Genomic DNA, 21,271 nt, shown 5'->3' with positions numbered 1-21,271 from the left:
CTTGTCGTCTTTCACAGTCCCAAAGGCAAGGATGTTCTTTTTTGCATGAGCTTCCATCAATCTTGTAGGCGTGAAATAACGATCAAAATAAAGTTGGCTTCGAGGCTGCACGCATGGGCGTAGGCAGGGGGGTGCAAAAGGGGCACTTGCCCCCCTCAAGCCACACCGGCACTTGCCCCCCACCCAAGCTATGCCAGCTCTCTCGCCCCCCCCCCTCCCCCAGCCACGATGTAAAAGGGTTTGCACCCCCCAAGGCAAAATCCTGCCGACGCCCATGGCTGCACGTTGTTGAAATGCGAAAGGACCTAGGTACGACTCGTGTTTTTTCCTTCGTACACTTGGAATTGCAGCCGGTCTGAGAATCTGCCCTGCACCACACTTTGTAGCCCCTTGAGAGGCAGGTATTGTTTCATGGTTGAAGGGAATCATGCTTTCATCAATAGCTTGGTAGGGTGAGGGAGTATATTCAGCTTGAAAAGATTTGTTGAGGGCTTCGATGACCTTGGCAAGCCTATCGTAGCCCTCTTTTCTTTCCTCCGGTCACTCATGTGCAGGCTGTTCACGATTGCCTGAAATCACTTGATTGGCATCACTCGCAATATTTCAGGACTGTGGAACACGCCACCGCAGCTCCGGTAGTGGTATAGATGGTGCCTCGGAGACACACTCATCAGCAAAAGCAGACCAAAGTAAGCCTTCAGTTCCCCCATGATTAGAATTGACCGTTTGAGTCCGTGCTCTCGGGCACCCTGATGATTTGTGTGCTCTAATATGGCATCAAGAAGGTCATCCGTGGAGTGCAGTGCAAATGCTTCCGCTGCATTTTTTGGCACTTTTGAAGAAAATTTTGGATCCCATACCTTGGGACTTCTAACACAGTTGACTGGCTCCGAAGAAGTACTCCACTGACCAGGTTCATGTTCCTCTTCAGAATTTCTGGTATCTTCATCCTGATGCACTGAAGTGTCAGCTGGTCTCTTTGATTTTCTTATTTTTTGCCAGCCACCTTTCCCGCTTTCTAGCTGGCTGTGCAACTATGTTGTCACTGTCGTAGCTACTTTCCGCCGGCGCAATCTCGGGCACAAAGTCAGCGTCGCTGCTTTTGGCCTCATTGCCACTGGAGTCGCCGGGAAGGCAAAAAACAATTCCAGTGCCTCCTCGCGCGTAAGCGAGCTTCCTTAAACGCAAACGGGGTGTGCAAAAAAAAACGTTTCCGTGCACCCTTCACAACATGTAGGCTTAGCGAAAAACGTGGTGATATTATGGACGTCTGTGCTTTGACACGGTTATCGCTCGAGTTATTGCACATATTTATAAATGAACGTGATGAATAGCACCTAAAATGACGTCTCTAAAGAATGAGAAAAATAGAAACATACCAGGCATTTTGAACGGCAGCTATTTGGAACTGATGGAGGGCAAAATTCAGACACTCCCTCCCCAAAACAGTACAAAGTTCAACTGAATTTTGGCACTACTGCCACCTTTTGAAAGTGCGGTAAAGCAATTTTTTATAAACTTACAATGACTTAGGTAGATAGCAGCACCTTACCGTCGTGCTGGCTGCGATGTGTGACTGTGGAGAATTTTTTTTCTCCAGAAGGAAAAGTGGGACAAATGTGTCCCACTGTCGCACAAAGGGCCAGAAAAAAATAAAAACCTAAGGAAAAAACATGATGCACATTTTGTTGTATATTGGTGATGAAAAGCAGTAATTTTTCTGTTGGAACAAATTTTCGAGACGTTTGTCGGAGCATCGCTTGCTCCCGCAGACTACATAGTTCTCATGCAGATGGACCCGCCTCATGATACGCAATTCCAGCTCTATAACGAGGAGAAGTTTCAGTGCGAAAGCAAGTAATATGGCCATTGAACGCAACCTTAAAGCCTACCTTATGTTAACTTCTGCAATCTATTAAAGGGGCCCACCTTACGTATATATTTTGCATAAAACGAAATTCCTTAACAGACCGCTGGAACCATCATTGTTGTCTCAACTTTCACTATATGGTCCTAAAAATCGAGCATTTTCTTAAACTACGTAGATGACTTGATTGTGCGCGGTGGATACAGCAGCAGTGTATAGTTTTCTTGTGCTCCAAAGTTCTAATAAAACGCTCATACATATCAACATCAAACACTCGATCTCTTCGATTCTTGGGAAAAAGAAACGAAACTATGACAGCGGCATTTCCTTGTTAACAGAAAGCCGACCAACATCGAAAAGTACTTCACTTCCTATTAGCTGGCTGTATTACCAAAACTTTACTAATAAGAACCATAGTTGACAGATTTGAAAGGCGGTGTGCAATTTTGTCAGCTGTGTGTCACGAGCGATAGCAGCCGATGCTTGGTACGTGTGTCGCGCGAAGAAAGCGAAAAAGATGGCGCAGCTTGGAAGAATAAACAGAAGGGTCCCTTCCTGGTCGTCTTTCTTACAGCGCCTCGGAACCCATAGAAATCCGACGGCCACAACGGCACGTCGCACAGTGAAAAAAGTACAAAGAGCCACTTTCAGTGACCTCGTCAAAAATCTCTCATTTGTGTAGAACAACAAAAATGCATGAACCGCTGCTGGCGACCTTACCGATTGGCGTGGCAGCATTTGGATTTCTACTTAAGGGGAGACACGGGTCTGAATACTGCTTGTCTTAATTTTTAGTGTTTCTAGCTGAAGTTTACACACAGTATGTATTTTCGACTGTTGAAAACAAATATGCAATTACTTTTTGTCTATCGTGCACAAATTTTAAGATATTGACTTTTCCATACACTTGCATTCTGCCAGACTTTTGACAGCTTTCCCACAAAAGACCTTTATGAATTTGCTATCACCGCATCCTATAAAGACCAGAGAGTGCGAAATAACCATTACTTTGTTACGGGGGGTTTATTGAGGATTCTACGAGAGTGACGATCGTAGCAGCAGCACGCAGGGCATAGCCAGAGTGCGAATTATTGGTGTGTGCCAGCCGATGGCGATAGGCCTTCGTGCTTGCCGATCTTCTTCCTCACAGTCACCTCCGGTATGGAGAGGTAGCCATCCTGGCGACCTAGATAGAGGTCAGAGGATCATAATATGCCCTGAGGCGGTCAGCGTGGACCGTCTCTCGCCCGCTACGATGGAGATCGGAAGATGGCGTAATGGGCTCGACCACATAATTGACAGGGGAGGTTTGCGCAACCACGCGGTAGGGTCCGTGGTACTGTGGAAGGAGCTTAGATGAAAGGCCGGGAGCGGCAACTGGAGGCACCCAAAGCCATACGAGGGAGTCGATAGGAAAAGGGTCCGGAGGTGGCTTGGAGTCGTGGTGCTGTTTTTTGGTGTCACTGTTCATCATAGGTGAAAGATTGGGCAAGTTGCCGGTGTCTCTCAGCGTGCTGGGTGAGCTCGGACACAGGTTGGCAGTCGGCAGGGTCTGGGTGGTACGGGAGAATTGTATCAATCGTGCTGGAGGGCTCGCGGCCATAAAGCAAAAAGAATGGTGAGAATCCGGTAGTGGCTTGGCAGGTGGTGTTGTACGCGTATCTGACAAACGAAAGTACAACATCCCAATTGCAGTGGTCGGAGGCAACCTACATAGACAACATGTCACCAAGGGTCCGGTTAAATCGTTCAGTTAAGCCATTGGTCTGTGGGTGATAAGTGCTAGTAGTGCGATGAATAATTTGGCATTCAGATAGGAGTGATTCCAGCACGTCCAAGATGAATACGCGTCCCCGATCACTCAGGAGTTCACGAGGTGTGCCATGGCGAAGAATGAAGTTGTGTAGAATAAATGAGGCAATGTCTTTTGCTGTTGAAGCAGGCAAGGCGACGGTTTCAGCATACCTTGTCAAATGATCCACGGCAACGACAATCCGTCTGTTTCCAGCACCAGTGCATGGAAGAGGCCGGTATAAATCGATGCCGACGCGGTCAAACGGGTGGGCTGGGCATGGAAGTGGCTGAAGAGGTGCTGTGGAGAGGTGCGAGACTATATTGTTGACTGAGCCGCATGTATGTCTTAGACACTCCACCGTGACCACACTGTGGGTCATTGTGAAAAACGGAGCACAATTCTTGACGAAGATTACTTGGTACGACTGGTAACCATGTGCGGCCGTCGTTGTGGTAGTTGCAGCGGTATAAAAGTCCGTCGCGGATAGCGAAATGCTGCGCCTGGCGTCGCAGTGCGCGAGGTGCCGACGCTGTCGGAGGGCTTGACAAAAAGTTCAAAATGGTGGTGATCCATGGGTCTTTTCGTTGTTCTGAGGCCATGTTCAGGATGTCAAGCGGCGACATATCTTGATTGTGAGTAGAAGTGCTGTCCTCTGAGATGAGGGGAAAACGAGAAAGGGCGTCAGCATCTGAGTGTCGGCGGCCAGAGCGATAGACGACGCAGATGTCGTAGTCCTGGATTCGGAGAGCCCTGCGAGCAAGGCAGCCTGATGGGTCCTTCAGGTTCGACAACCAGCAAAGAGCGTGGTGGTCCGTTACGACGTCAAAAGGACGATCGTAAAGATAGGGGCGAAATTTCTGAAGAGCCCATATGATAGCCAAGCACTCTTTTTCTGTGACGGAGTAATTGGTCTCAGGTTTCGTGAGCGCATGACTGGCATAGGCGACCACGTATTCGGTGTTGGCGTCCTTACGTTGTTCGAGCACAGCACAAAGGTCAACACAACTGGCATCAGTGTGAATTTCTGTTCGTGCACTGGGATCGAAAGGGCGCAAGATTGGCTAAGCAGGCGGCGAAGAGTCGTAAACGCGTGATCACAGGCTTCCGACCAGGTAGACAGGTCATTGTCGCTGTGGAGAAGTGAATTCAGGGGTGCGATGACATTAGCGAAATTGCGAACGAAGCGTCGAAAATAAGAGCATAGGCCAATAAAGCTGCGTAGTGCTTTCAGGGTAGTGGGCTTTGGGAAATCGGATACGGCCTGGAGTTTAGCAGGATCGGGGAGAATGCCTTCTTTGGAGACAACGTGGCCTAATATAGTTTTCGAGCTGCGAACTGGCATTGTTTCAAGTTAAGCTGGAGGCCAGCATTCTGGAGACAGGTCAAAACTTGATGTAAACGGTGCAGATGAGTGGAAAAATCTGGGAAAAAGACGACAATGTCATCAAGATAACAGAGACAAGTGCGCCACTTCAGGCCGCGCAGGATGCCGTCCATCATGCATTCAAAGGTCGCGGGCACGTTGCAGAGACCGAACGGCATTACAATGAATTCGTACAATCCGTCTGGTGTTACGAATGCCGTTTTCGAACAGTCAGCGTCAGCCATGGACACTTGCCAGTAGCCAGAGCGGAGATCCAAGGAAGAAAAGAACTCCGCACCCTCCAAACAGTCCAGCGCGTCAACAATATGGGGCAACGGATACACATCCTTTCGGGTAATCTTGTTAAGCCGTCGATAATCGACGCAAAATCGTATGGTACCATCTTTTTTTCCAAACCAGGACGACTGGAAAGGCCCAGGGACTGTTGGAAGGTTGAATGACACCACGTTGGAGCATGTCTTTCACCTGCTCTTTGATAATGCGCCTTTCGCTCACCGATACTCGGTAAGGACGCTGTCGAATGGGCGCATGGCTCCCAGTATCGATGGTGTGCGACACAGGCGTGCGGCCAAGCGACATGGTGTGGGAGTCAAACGAGGATGAGAAACCTTCGAGCAGGCGAAGAAGCTGGTCGCGCTGCCTCGTCGTAAGGTCGCTGGCAATAGTTGGTGTGAAAGACCGTGGCAGTGACTGAGGAGGCGAGGTCTTGAGGGCGCCCAGGTCAGCGGAGTCTTCCATGATGTCAAAAATTGAAGAAGATGGCAGTGGTTTGGCTCTCCCTAGGCTTTCACGGTGGCGCAGTGTGACTGGTGCGGCCGTTGGGTTCGAGACGTACATCACAGAGGTGCGAGAATTGAACTGAAGGACGGCAAACGGCAGTGGTAGTGATCGGCGGCGAAGTAAAAGGTCAGAGGGTGCGGAAAGCAAGGTGCTGTCGTGGATAGAAGTACAAGAGATGCTGACAAGAGCAGTAGACCAGGCCGGTGTAACGGTGTCTTCGGAAACTGCGATTTTACGACAAGAGTCTGTGTGGTCATTGATAATGTCTGGTGAAAACGGAAACAACTCGATTTCGGCGCGGGCGCAATTGATGATTGCATGATGCGTGGAGAGAAAATCCCAGCCTAATATTACGTCGTGAGAACATGATGGCAACACGATGAATTCGATGACATAGACGACATTCTGAATAACGACACGGGCTGTGCAGGCGCCGGATGGCTCGACGTGCTGTGCCTTGGCGGTACGAAGAGATAGTAGTCCAGAAAGTGATGTCATTTTTCCGATTCGGCGGCTAATGTGGGCGTCAATTGCTGAAAGAGCAGCGCCAGTGTCAACGAGGGCGAGCGTCCGTATTCCTTCTATGGCGACATCAATAACGTTCTTGAGGAAATTTGAGGCCTTACACATTTCACTGGCACCACATTTCTTGCCTCCTGAACTGCTGCGCTAGTTAGTTGTCCTGGCGCAGAGGGCTCCGCTGTCGTTGCACTTTATTTTTAGCTGTATCCATTCAAAAGTTATGGCCTTAACAAGTACACTCATGAGAAATCAGAAACTTGCTTAATTTTACTGCTAATTAAATCACATTTCTAAATAAAAATGTTGTAATTTCTTGGTTTTCTTGCACTAATCAATGCATATGCTTTCAAATACGCTTATGAAAAAAATATTTCAGAAAATTGTTTTTTTCGAAATTTTTCCAGACCAGTGTCTCCCCTTAAAAGATGTGAACGAGACATGGATGCGCATTCTATGAAAGGTAGCAGTGCATGTCTCAAAAGCCTATTTCCACGCTTGGCCATTGCCCCCCCCCCTGGTGCACCTGTTTTCAGCAACTGGTGAAACGTGTTGTCGGAAGTACAGGCCTTCAGAGTAGTCGGTCGGTTGTATGGCCGTGTGTGTGGGGGGACATCTGCGGGGGATTCACCCCTGTGGGAACACCCCCTTGAGCGGCACAGGCAGTCATAGCATGTTATGTCTTCTCACAGCAGTAACTCAGTGCTATGGTAGAGGTCAAACAGGCTTTTGAACCCTAGCTGCAAATTAATGGCAAGGAGCTGCTATTGAACTAGCTGACGCATTTAATAATTTTCTCCCAGATTTGGGTAGTAGTCTTCGCTTGCTATGTCATGCTAGTGAATATACTTTCACACATAATGAGGACGCAGTATGCACCGTTGTACTGGATAAATTGCATAAAACATTCTTTTAGCGCAAAAGAAGAAAATAAATCTTTAGAAAGAAAGAAAAGTATGTGCACATGGCAAGCGCTAAACATAAACTGATTTATTTCAGAAAATACCACAGAAGGTAGACGCCGCAAGTGATCCGTGCAGTGGATGCATCACTAATGAGATATAAAATTTGAGTCACTATTGTATTGATGGATAGAGGTGTCGTTGCCACATGGCAGGGGAAGTGTAGCTAAGTTGGCAATCTTGTCTGTCTTTTTTTGCAGTCTTGGGAAAAATTGAAATGCCGGTGAAAGAAACTGCATATCCTACATTGTGTAGCCAGCCAAATTATTCTGTTAATTTCTTGATGCAGGGTCCCTTTAGCTGACAAAAAAGGAGATTGCAGGTGAAAGCCTGTGCTCTGCAAGGCCTGTACTCTATAGTACTCAATTGATTCACGGAAGTCCCTTCATCCACACTTAAAGGAGCACTGAGATGATTTCGAGGCAGGTCAAGAGCATCATTTTTTGTTTACTTGGTATGCAGCAAACACTGGAATAGGCCAGTGAATGCCAGTGCTGAGAAACGCTTTCATCGAACAGGTCGTAAAGATGCGGCCGTGGCTGTTTTGTGGTATGATGCATGCTACTCTTGATACACGATGCACTTATTTCACAAGACGCTTGAAGTGGTTTGGCTCGGCAGATTTCTCTATTGTCTATAAGGTGCATATAACGAAAGGTAATGGTGTCTGCATACCGCCATGGTCTTGCCGGTTGAAGAATGCTGACAGACTTCTGTTTGGCACCCTCACTGAGTGGTAAATCTTGCATGTAATCCATTGCCTGAGCATGACACAAACAAAGCCTGTGACTTCACCATAAAGCAAAGGAAAATGCTCAGCCTCCCTCTGATTACATTTTTTTGAGCTCATAAACATGCAGAAGATCCCCACTACCAGCCAGTCATATCTCACTGCTGTTTCCTGGTAAGATGAGTGGTCTTTTATACGATCTTGAGGTGCCTTTGCGTGAAATGTCTTTGCTTAAGCCTTTTCTGGTTGGCTTGGGCAGTTTACAATGCATTGTTTTAAAAAAAAGAAATGAAGTGCCGGCCCACTGGCTGCAATTGCGTAGTCGCATGCACACTTCTGGTGGCTTCAGAGCTGGTACGCTCTAGTGGCGATCAGTAGGTGGCATGAGGCACGCCCTTTTCCAGGGATGTGTGTGAGAAATGCATTAAATTCATTATTTGGCACTAGTTTCTGCCCTAAAGCAAGGTTAAGTTGACCAGTTCCTTCAGCACCCAAGCTTTCAGTTGGACGGAAAGTACTGGTGGCAAAAGTTTTGTTCAGTATCCCTTAAATATATTCAGCTATGATTCACGTAATGTCTGATGGCTCACGCTTAAGTCATTTGAAACATTCTTGATTCACACTTAATTCACTTGATTCACTTAACAGAGTTCATAGTTGTCCTTGAAACCCTTGAAAAGCCTGGAATTCTGAAATAGCATTTTCAAGACCTTAAACACCCTTCAATTCTTTTAGGTCCTTGAATTTCGTCAGTACACTTTTGTTCATCCAGTTTTAAGCAGTCGCTTTTTAAATAGGCCTGTGTGAGTATTTGAGCACATATTACAACTGTCGAATTCGTTTTGACATTACTTTAATATTTGGAAGTATGTGCAACACAGTGTGCTTGATTGGGCTGGTTGGTGCATTGAACAACGAACGTTTATTGCAAAAGCACCGTGATATATAGGAAGCAGGTATCTGCGCAGAACAAGGAAACATAAGCAGCAAAGATTATCGGCTAGGGCACATTATCTAGAACCCATCTACTTTCACTGCAGTGAAGGGAAATTGAAGGCCCGCTTACCCAAGAGTGTCGAAGGCTCCACTTATCACGTGTGCGCTTTTAGTTATAGTGCCCAATGACCATGCTCTTATATGGTCAGCCAAATGACCGGGAACAGAGCCTTTCAGAGAGTAAGCGTGCTCCCTCAGCAGATCATTTGTGCATCGGCCTGTGTGACCGATGTAACAGGGCCCGCAAGTATCTTGTACATGATCACGCATACACATTCAGCAGAGCGCCTAGCATGTAACACATGCTTGTTTTCGAGGTCCTTCATAGTTGACCCTGTGGCACCGCTCGGCAAGCTTGCCACATGCGCAGAACACCATTTTAACGCCTATTTTGCCAGCCATCTTCTTTAGCCTGTGCTACACCTCTTGTACGTAGGCGATAACAGCCGTGCTAGAGTAAGGCGTGATAAGTTGGCTATTGCTTTGTCTCTTATTGCACAGCCTTAATGACGTTAAGAGAGTCTCTGCAGTGGAAGTTAGCAAGGGAAGCTTACGTGTTGAAGACTATGCACTTGGTGTGTCAAACTGCCTTCCACCTGGTGATGGCATGAGGGAGTTGAGGATGGAGCGATACTTTGCTTGATTAACAAATTTAGAATGCACGGATGTGAAAGGAAGAAGACTTTTTCTTGACCAAGGCTGGTACTGCCAACAGACATGGTCAGACTTAAAAGGCATTTCGAGGTCTAAGAATGTTGACGTAAACTGCAGATGCTTCACTTCACGTCGAAATACGTCAAATGTCTCACCAGTGGTTTGTCGAGGGTTAGTTGGATCAGTGTGGTAAAAAACTGAATAGTCGTCAATGAAGCGGAACACCTTAACTGTGCTTGTCTGGTCAATCTGTCATACCGTTTAGAAGGTCACCGAGTACCGGAGCTAAGCATGAGCCACTGCAGAGTCCTTCACGCTGCATGTAGACAGTGTCCTTTTGAAGTACTAAAGTTGAGTGTAGGTAAACGCAAAGTAGCTCCAAAAACCTGCCAACGTGAATGACACGCTTTCTGAAATTTCGTGCTACCAAAACGCTCAGTTCACTGGCTGACTTGATTGCACACAAGGCCATGAGGTAAGGAATAAAACAAGTCCTTACCGTCAGCAGAGAAGGCGTCTACTTGTTGAGGGCTCTCAGTCCAGAGATAATCACTGACAATGGCTGGGCTCTTGATTCGACTGGGGTCGTCGATGGGTAGGACTGCTAGAGATAGGGTGCAACAGGGCACTGCCACCGTACCGCGCTCAGAGACAAGGGCTCTAAAAGGGTTGCCTTCTTTGTGTGTCTTCGCAGAAAAGAACACAGGTCCTTCGGCGTTTTTACAGTCTTTGCAAGAGTTGTGGCGTGTCTTGTCCAGTCTTTTAAGCGCTGTTTTATTCTTCATCAACAGGCATATTCTGCCGCGTGTAACCTGCCTTAAAGATGGTTTCACTGCAGCATGAGGCTGCTATACGGTGAAACCACCTTGTCAGGAGAAATCCGCATCGCCGCAATGCCATACTTGTACACTTTGGTCATTTCTCTCTCTTTTTTTTTTTTTTTACAAGAGCGTCTTGTGAGGGCAGAGTATGACAAATTTTAAAACTTGACGTCTTTTACCGCATATATTTGCGTCCTACCACTGTTCGAATCATGCTGCTATTCGATTTCTATTCAAAGTTATTTGAAACAAATGCCATTTGATTCGAACCAAGAAGGCTATATTTGCACAAGCCTACTTTTGAACGTAGGTGAAACGAGGAATTTATATTGTGGGGATGGGGAGGGGAGGGTGCCCCTTTGAAAATGTGTGTGCATGTATACTCATCAGGGCCCGTATTCTCAAACGATCGTGAAAGGCGATAGTATCGTGTTTGGTGATGTAGAATCTGATGCGTTCAATAACTGAACAAACCCTTGCCTATGATGTCCTTGTTGCACTGGCCGTTGGTGTTACGAATGTCTCACAACACAGGAGCGAGCGTACGATACAAGCGCAGAGCGACCCAAGTGTGGCGTTTTCGAGCGTATGCTGGCTTCTATGCAGTGGCCAGGCTTGGCTGTGGCCACTTGAAATATAGGGCGTGTTGAAAGCGCTTTCAACGTTTTTTTGTGTAATTGTTTAATGCACAGTATAATATTAAAAGAATGCAATTTTGTGTAAAATGTATTTTTGTTGAGAGTTTAGCACGGCGTACTCGGAGAGTTCAGCTGTAGTGTGCCGCTGCAGCGACATCGTCTCATTATCTCGACAGGTTGCCGACGCGCGATAAATCGCGCAAGCAATGCACGGTTCATGTTCCTGGAACGTTCAAACCACGAAAAAACACGTGCTGGCAAAGAACGACTACTGAAAACACCCCAAGGTAATGCTCGCTGAATGCTTCAGCGTAAAAAATGCTGCGCACATCCACCGAGGATTGAATATTAAAAGCTACTGTCTATGTCTATGAAATCCTAGACTTCACCACCAACCGATAGTGATAAGGTGCGTTCGTTTATTCCAGGCATGTCGGGAGCGTCGTAGAGCACTGTCACGTCGACGAAAATACTAGATGGCGTCCTCACTTTTCCGGTTTTGCTCAGTAGCCAATCAGCGTGCGCCAAAGGCGATACTTTTGCGATCGTTTGAGAATGCAGCCCCAGGAAAACCTGTTCATCGCCTAGTTAGTACTTGCTGCCTGACATGATTGCCGCTTAAATGACACAATGTTGTCAGTGCTGCCTGCGATCTCATGTTTTTCTTCCTTTCCTGCTTTGGAAAGAAACACAAAGCAGGCAAGGGCTGGAAATGCACCAAAGTTCAGCATTCCAGCGTGCCCAGCAAGCTGCTTTAGAAGTGCTTGCTTTGGCTTGTGTGTAGCAAAAGATGTGCTTCCATGCTTTAAAAGGCAAAAGTGGCTTCCGTACTTGAACATGCTGTTGTGTTATCATGCACAAACGTGCTTAGACTGAATTGAGCTCGTTTGAATTGCAGTGCTGTGGTGTGTGGATCGCAGCTACATATAATCTGCACCAATCCCCTCATGCAGGTATGGAGACTGATAACCACTTTCCTGTTTTTTGGCACTCTGGGCTTTGCCTTCTTTTTCAACATGCTCTTCACCGTCCGGTACTGCCGCATGCTCGAGGAAGGCTCGTTTCGAGGAAGGACTGCCGACTTTTTCTACATGTTTCTGCTGGGAGGATCACTGATCATTGTATCCTTTTTATGCTGGAGTCACTTTTATCAAGGATATTTAAGAACACAAGAAACACAAGACTTGGACTGTACGGTCCTTCTCGATGGCTGTTGTGTGTGGTATTTTATTCTTGCAACGGGACAGAGGTGATGACCCTTCTACTACTGGACACCGAGGAATGACTGCAGGGCACATCAAGCATGGGGATCCTCACTGCCTGGGGGCATAAACATGTGAATTGCAATTAAGCCTTGCAGCCGGACATCTTGGACCATAGACATGCTAGAGAATTCTGCCAAGCAGAACTGTGTAGAAGCACGACTGCCTCTAACTTTTTGATACAATCATGCCCGCTTACTGCATTTGCTAAAGAGCTAATTAGTCAGTTTTAGTTAATTGGGCAGCTGACAGTGATAGCATGGTCCCTCAATACTTTTTACTGGGCATGAAACTCCCGCAAAAATGTCATATAGGAACAAAAGTGGCCACCAGAGGCGCTACCGTAAGCAGAAAGGCATTGATCTGCCGCGATTGGTAGGGCAGTTCCGTGTTCGCGGAAGGGGTTTGCAGTCATCTTCAGATATTTTTCTTTTCTGTGTTCTCGCTAACAAATCATAGCAGTGATTAGTATTGTCAATATGGTACATGATGCGCGTTGTCAAATTGCCCAAGTCATTGATTGCCTGCAGTGTTTTGACTGAGGGTGTGTGTAAAGTGACGCGTGTGTTCATGAAGTTCCTACATTTCTCGGTTCCTGCATAGTCGCTTTCGGGCTTAAACTGAGCACTGTGACTGGGTCTAGATGACTGACAGGTTAAGATATCTTGCACTAGAGGTTGTGGAGTAGCCGTGCTTTGGCTGCACGTAACGCTAATTTTTGGACTAATTGTCACTTTATTCTATAGGGCATCACGAAGCTGCAAATACAAGTTTGCATGCCAATAAACAAGCCTGTATAACAGGCTAACTTGGCATTAATAGCTTCGAAGTACCTCTTGAGGGATATCGTTTGTGAAACATAGCTTTAAAAATCAAAAGCGCAGATTGAGATACCACAAAACGAAGAGGGATGCTCGTGTTGTTTTGCTTTTTTTCTTTGGTGTCATAATTTGTGCTATTGATTTTGAAGACTAAAAAAAATAATGAGGTGAAACTGCTGTGAGTTGCTTTTGCTAGATATAGGCACTATGTGCGATTTTCAAGCAAAAGGTTTTGATTTTACGCATGCAGGTTTCAAAACACTGCTGAGTTCTCATATCCCATATACTGTCGCAATGACCACGAGTTGCAAGTTGGCATTCCAGTTAGCCACCCTGTTCCTTCTATGTAAGCAACAGCGCAAATCAAATTAATCCGGAGCTTCCATCAACCCAGTTATTCAGCTTAAACTGATCAATTATACATAAAAAACTGCATTACTCTTTTTGAACCTTCCTAGAAATTTTCTCGATTCAGCGACAGCACCAGCAAACAGCACTATCAAAGTAAAACAAAATATTGCATTTTGGCCTACAGCATCACTTTTTAGTTTCTATCATTATCCAGAAAGCAAACGCACACACTCCGGACACTGCACTTCACATAAAACTTCAAACACGCTCGCGCACACTACACACACAATTCTAGGCATGGCGTCTTCCACCAGTCTTGATCGATCTTGAGGCAGTGAAATGATGTTTCCATTCACTGTGCACACGTCCGCACGTACAATGTCACTTGCATCGAAATGTTTTTCGCACACACTAACGTACTTGGAGTCGAATAAAAATCCAACAATCTCCTGTCGCGCGATTGCACATTTCCACCTCGCGTTGTTTTGCATCGGCTGGTAAACAGAACAGGAATACTTTTTAGACAGTGCCCTTGCATCCCGAGCGACAGCCCGGCAGACAGCAGGTGTTGGGCATTGCTGTCACGATGAGGTGACCACGAAAAGAAAAAAAAAAGGGGTGCGACCAGCACAAACAACGCCACTCCGCGCCCACACTCCGCTAATGGCAGCCAGCAGCAGCTGACTTGCTCGTCCCCCTTCTAGCTGCGCCAGCGCCGTGGCACGGAAAGTGCGGGCGGCACATGAAGCTCTCCCATTGAGTTACGCGGGAGTTTCATGACCAATAAAAGTATTGAGGGGCCATGGTGATAGCTATCATCTCACTATGGGTCCTTCTGACCAGTAAACTTACTTGCAGAGGTCGTGTACCTCCCAATGCCTGATTTTAACACTTTCGTGACCGCAGAAAAATCGGTTGTTTTTGGCTAGTCCAGGAAATATTTTTTTCCTGCCACTGAAAATAATTGATGCTAAAGTGTAGGGTATCAAATTATAGAGGAAGAATTCGTCATTCCAACAGTATTAATTCCAAACATCGGATTTATTTCGAATATAATAAAAAATTATTAAACAAGGAAAAATGCATCAAAAAGAAAAAAAGATTAATAAAAACATCAATGCTACTCTGCAAAGGGTAAACATAAAAAAATTGAAATATGCGTTTTGAATGCAAAGCTCTCGTAGAATAATAGTGGAAATATAAGCTCTGTAAGTACAAAGATTATTTACATAAATACAAGAATATAGGCACTAGTGCCTATCATGCCACCGCGCGATGCAGTTTCTCGAAGCGGTGAAACAAAGGCTGGCTGCACATGTTTCGGGAAAAAAACTTTTTTCTGTTCAACTTTCCTAGCATAGTTTGCAGTTCTGGTATTTTTTCAATTTTCCTGTGTATTCCTTGAAATGAAGAGTGTAGCCTGTTCCATATCTGCAAAAATCCATAATTGTACCTCATTTGACCTCTTTCTCCCTCATATACTGCCGAATACCATACCGGCCTTCAGATTTCACCATTTTCTCATCCACTGAAAGGTTCTGGCGGGGTTATAAAATAGGGTAGAAGTATCGTTCACGTGTTGCAATAGAGAAGACATGTGGTGAAGCTTCTCGCGGGATGCGACGGTCGTCTTCTTCAGATCAGAAACACTCAAGAAGCCTTGAACAAAACGTGGCATCACTGACGGTGGACGAAGGCCTGGAAATATGTGTCGTCGACACCAACACCAATGCAAGCGTAGGACTTCAACGATTACCATGTACACATGGAGTGCGACAAACTTGCTCATCTTCTCTTCAATAACCTCCCTCCATGGATCCGTCCCTCTCACTGTATGTTGGCTTTTCGAAAGTATGCATCCACCCATACTTATCTGCATGGTTGCCTATCTCTCTGACGACTTCTGCGGTGAAAAACAACACGAAGACGCCACCGCGCAGCACACCGGAACATTGGGTCAAAGTCCACTCCGCACAGTCTTCGCGGAGAGAACTGCGCTCATTCTGCAGCCGGCGCCAAATGCTCCCGCCAGAATGAAGTTAACACCTTGCAGATAAGAGCTGTTATTTTTAGTATGCACCGGATACGTTGGCATCGGCACGCGGCAGCGATAAAACGACCCGAGGAGAAGACGAAACTTACCGGCGGATAGCTGCTGATGTTCCGGGGAGATTTGACGCACTTTCACCGTCCGTACTGAAGCCTGGCGAATCGAAGTCGTCTTCCGTGTCTGCTGCTACCATCATCCAGAGATTCCCGCTCAGATTAATCGGAATCCGTCGAAATTCGCCGTTTCTGTGGAGCACCCGCGAGCGATGTCGACGCTAAGTCTGAAACGAGTGCTCACCTACCCGACTGCAAACGAGCTTTAAAAATCTCCCCGTGGTGGAAAAAAAAACTCGCAAAAAGAAACTGATAAAAAAACATGGTATTTTGCCCTTTGGATTGCGTTAGCTGTCCAGAACCGCTCAGAGAGTGCCAAAACTTGAACTTGAAATCATCGATAACATACTATCGATGGGAATAGGTGCGGTCACCAAAGTGTTAAAAAGCAATGAAACTTCATCTTGATCACCAAGCATATAAAACTTGAGTTCATTGAAGTTCTCACCTTAAAATGCTGTGCCATTGCTTTTAATAACTTCTTTGCTGTGTGGCCGTGCTGTTCTCGCCACTTTATTAGAAGGTGAACGGTTAAAGCAGAGCAGCGGTGGCGTCCAGCCTGGCTGGGATCGTGAGCTCATTCTCTGTGGCTCGCACCTCGAGCTCTCACCATGAGCTGGTGGGGAAAAAATGATGTGGAGTGATGATGATGGGCACTACATCACATTAGGTGCAGAAAGATTTCGGTGGGGGGGGGGATAAATAGCAGCAACATGGCTATTTGGCCTATAGTTAGTTGAAATTGGTTCATGTTTAAGAAGCACAAAGAAAATGGGGACGAAGCAGAGAATACACACAGGACAGGCAGAATAAATACATCGACTGAGAAGGAAAAGAAGATGGCCGTCACTGTAGATTGTATAGCACAACTAATTGACGGGACACAAGAATGATACACACACAACAGGGCGCCCTGTGTGTCGTATTCAGCAGTTGTGTTTGTATAGCCTAGATGGTGCTAGGCACGTGCCTTATCACGACACATGCATCTGTACATATACCATCACGGACTAACAATAAACAGAGTTGGTTGATGTACTGGTCTGCTCTCCGGTGTAGACCGGCAGGGCATGGTGGCGGATACAACACTGTGGTGTTTGTATCTTTCTTGTGTCCCATCAATTAGTTGCGCCATACAATCTGCAGTGATGTTTTACCAGCACATCCAGTCTTCAAGCTTAGCAAGATGGCTTTCGCAATCCATAAGGGAACCTGGGAGTTTTTGGTGACCTGCTAAGCTGAACCTGGTGGCTGCTTCCTCCGCTTAGCAGAACCTCCTCCCGACTCTGAAGTGAGGGAGTGGCCAGGAGAGTACTTCCCTGCAGCCCTAGAGAATGTGGCTCTTGACCCACAATGCAAGCAATCTAGGTAAATTTTTGTAGCAAAACAGCCATTTGGGCTAGTTGGTAACGGTCCATATCCTAAAGCAAATAGGTGCACTATGGGAACAAGGACAAAAGGGAGGAACCGACGACACAAAGCGCACACTCGCAACTGAAGGTTTATTGAAAGAGTACACATAAATACGATTCATGATCATGATCTGTTAAGGGGATACCCATCTCGTTTTGTTTTGTTTCGGCGAGGAAAATTGCACCACGTGCCCTTTTTTTGTAACGTATTTATGTGTACTCTTTCAATAAACCTTCAGTTGTGAGTGTGCGCTTTGTGTCGTCGGTTCCTCCCTTTTGTCCTTGTTCCCATAGTGCGGCCTATTTGCTTTAGGATAGGTAAATTTTGTTGGGCTATATACGTGCACAAGTGTATGGGCATGGGAATGCGTGTGTTTGCACTTGGTACCGGACAGCCTTGTGGCACTTGGTCAACTTGTGGTGCGGGGGTGGTTTCACCTGCCTCAGTGACGTTGCGTGTGTCCCATTGAGGCACACGCAGTGACACTGCGAGCATCCCGGTCTGCGCACTTTGTGCCCGGCCGATGACCGTATCAACAAGCATCGTGGTTTCCAGTTGGCCACTTGAACACCGGAACCACCCCTGCACATTCCACGCATGCATGGGATTTGGTTAAAAAGCAAGCTCGGAGCAACACTCCTTTCAGTGGGTCTGGCAGCACGCTAATGACCCGTGCTAACGTTCCTTGCTTCTTCCTGGTGCAGGTAATGAACTCTTATTGCCTTTACGCAAAACCAACTAGTCATGGAGTTTTTGTTCCATTGTGAATGATTGTTCTCATATGTTACTATGTCGCTAGCTGTTGATGTTGAATCTAATCCCGGCCCCGACAAAGAAATTCTGAAAGTTTTGAATGAACTGCAATCCGGGCAGATGGTGAAGTTGGCGCGACTAAGATCGATTAAAAAGAAATTGGCTGATCATGATAATACCTTCAGTGCAATTAAAGCACGGCTCGACAAAATCGAGACAGCTTGTGCTAGTATCGATGACATGCAGGCTTAATTGCCAAAGTGAATGAGACATGTGCTGGAAATACGGCACAAATAAATGCACTGTCTACCCGGATGAATGAGGATGAAAATAGTTCTGGAAGAAATAACCTTGTTTTCTATGGCATAGAAGGTAAAACTAAAGAAACATGGCTTGATTCCAAAACAAATGTCATCAAACATTGTAAACAAATCTTAGACATACAGGAAGAACCGCGCGATATCGAGCGTGCAAGTGCATATTGCATCGGGTCTTACCAAACTGGGGAATGCAGGCCTATAATTGTGAAATTTGCTCACTTTAAAGATAAAGAGCGCATCTTATCTTCGGGGCAGAAATTCGAAGATACAGTCTATGCCGTCCACAGGTCGGCACTGTAAGAGAATACTCACTCACACTCACTCACCCCAATATTTTCAGCTTTCGCACTCACTCACGTTCATACTCACGCCTACTCACACTCATAGGCACTCACTCACGTTTATACTCACGCCTACTCACACTCATAGGCACTCACTCACGTTCATACTCGCGCCCGCTCACACTCTTAGGCACTCACTCACGTTCATACTCACGCTACTCACTCATAAGCATTCACTCACGTTCATACTCACGCCTACTCACACTCATAGACACTCACTCACGTTCATACTCACGCCTACTCACACTCATAGACACTCACTCACGTTCATACTCACGCCTACTCACACTCATAGGTTCTCACTCACGTTCATACTCACGGCCACTCACACTCATAGGCACTCACTCACATTCATACTCACACCTACTCAAACTCATAGGCACTCACTCACGTTCATACTCACACTTAACTCATAGGCACTCACTCACGTTCATACGCACACCTACTCACACTCATAAGCATTCACTCACGTTCATACTCAGACCTACTCACACTCATGGGCATTCACTCACGTTCATACGCACCCCTACTCACGCTCATAGACACTCACTCACGTTCACACTCACGCCTACTCACACTCATAGACACACTCATTCACGTTCATACTCACGCCTACTCGCACTCATAGGCACTCACTCACGTTCATACTCACGCCTACTCACACTCTTAGGCACTCACTCACGTTCATACTCACGCCCACTCACTCTTAGGCACTCACTCACGTTCATACTCACGCCCACTCACACTCTTAGGCACTCACTCACGTTCATACTCACGCCCACTCACACTCTTAAGCACTCACTCACGTTCATACTCACGCCTACTCACACTCTTAGGCACTCACGTTCATACTCACGCCTACTCACACTCTTAGGCACTCACTCACGTTCATACTCACGCCTACTCACACTCTTAGGCACTCACTCACGTTCATACTCACGCCCACTCACACTCTTAGGCACTCACTCACGTTCATACTCACGCCTACTCACACTCATAGACACACTCATTCACGTTCATACTCACGCCTACTCGCACTCATAGGCACTCACTCTCGTTCATACTCACGCCTACTCACACTCTTAGGCACTCACTCACGTTCATACTCACGCCTACTCACACTCACAGACACACTCATTCACGTTCATACTCACGCCTACTCGCACTCATAGGCACTCACTCACGTTCATACTCGCGCCTACTCACACTCTTAGGCACTCACTCACGTTCATACTCACGCCCACTCTCTTAGGCACTCACGTTCCTACTCACGCCTACTCACACTCTTAGGCACTCACTCACGTTCATACTCACGCCTACTCACACTCATAGACACACTCATTCACGTTCATACTCACGCCTACTCACACTCATAGGCACTCACGTTCATACTCACGCCCACTCACACTCTTAGGCACTCACTCACGTTCATACTCACGCCCACTCACACTCTTAGGCACTCACTCACGTTCATACTCACGCCTACTCACACTCTTAGGCACTCACTCACGTTCATACTCACGCCTACTCACACTCATAGACACACTCATTCACGTTCATACTCTCGCCTACTCGCACACATAGGCACTCACTCACGTTCATACTCACGCCTACTCACACTCTTAGGCACTCACTCACGTTCATACGCCCACTCACACTCTTAGGCACTCACTCACGTTCATACTCACGCCTACTCGCACTCATAGGCACTCACTCACGTTCATACTCACGCCTACTCACACTCTTAGGCACTCACTCACGTTCATACTCACGCCCACTCACACTCTTAGGCACTCACTCACGTTCATACTCACGCCCACTCACACTCTTAGGCACTCACTCACGTTCATACTCACGCCCACTCACACTCATAGACACTCATTCACGTCCATACTCACGCCTACTCGCACTCATAGGCACTCACTCACGTTCATACTCACGCCTACTCACACTCTTAGGCACTCACTCACGTTCATACTCACGCCCACTCACACTCTTAGGCACTCACTCACGTTCATACTCACGCCTACTCACACTCATAGGCACTCACTCACGTTCATACTCACGCCCACTCACACTCTTAGGCACTCACTCACGTTCATACTCACGCCACTCACACTCTTAGGCACTCACTCACGTTCATACTCACGCCCACTCACACTCATAGACACTCATTCACGTCCATACTCACGCCTACTCGCACTCATAGGCACTCACTCACGATTCATACTCACGCCTACTCACACTCTTAGGCACTCACTCACGTTCATACTCACGCCCACTCACACTCATAGACACACTCATTCACGTTCATACTCACGCCTACTCACACTCAGGCACTCACTCACGTTCATACTCACGCCCACTCACACTCTTAGGCACTCACTCACGTTCATACTCACGCCTACTCACACTCATAGGCACTCACTCACGTTCATACTCACGCCCACTCACTCTTAGGCACTCACTCACGTTCATACGCCACTCACACTCTTAGGCACTCACTCACGTTCATACCCACGCCCACTCACACTCTTAGGCACTCACTCACGTTCATACTCACGCCACTCACACTCTTAGGCACTCACTCACGTTCATACTCACGCCACTCACGCTCATAGACACTCACTCACGTTCACACTCACGCCTACTCACACTCATAGACACTCATTCACGTTCATACTCACGCCTACTCACACTT

The 21,271-nt window shown here is 46.8% G+C and overlaps 1 protein-coding gene across 2 annotated transcripts in view; it reads left to right on the top strand.

Moving 5' to 3' along the window:
* Positions 1-21,271, top strand: part of LOC119389288 (derlin-2) — a 184,972-nt gene that overhangs the window by 63,861 nt on the left and 99,840 nt on the right. For both annotated transcript variants that reach the window (XM_037656490.2, XM_037656489.2), the window contains one exon: positions 12,100-12,267. In XM_037656490.2, the coding sequence (XP_037512418.1) occupies positions 12,100-12,267 (168 nt within the window). The remainder of the gene's footprint in view (positions 1-12,099; positions 12,268-21,271) is intronic.

This window comes from Rhipicephalus sanguineus, chromosome 4 (assembly GCF_013339695.2).
Source record: "Rhipicephalus sanguineus isolate Rsan-2018 chromosome 4, BIME_Rsan_1.4, whole genome shotgun sequence".
Lineage (NCBI taxonomy): Eukaryota > Metazoa > Arthropoda > Arachnida > Ixodida > Ixodidae > Rhipicephalus > Rhipicephalus sanguineus.
Note: the sequence above shows the minus strand (reverse complement) of the source record. Positions and strands in the feature narration are given on the sequence as shown.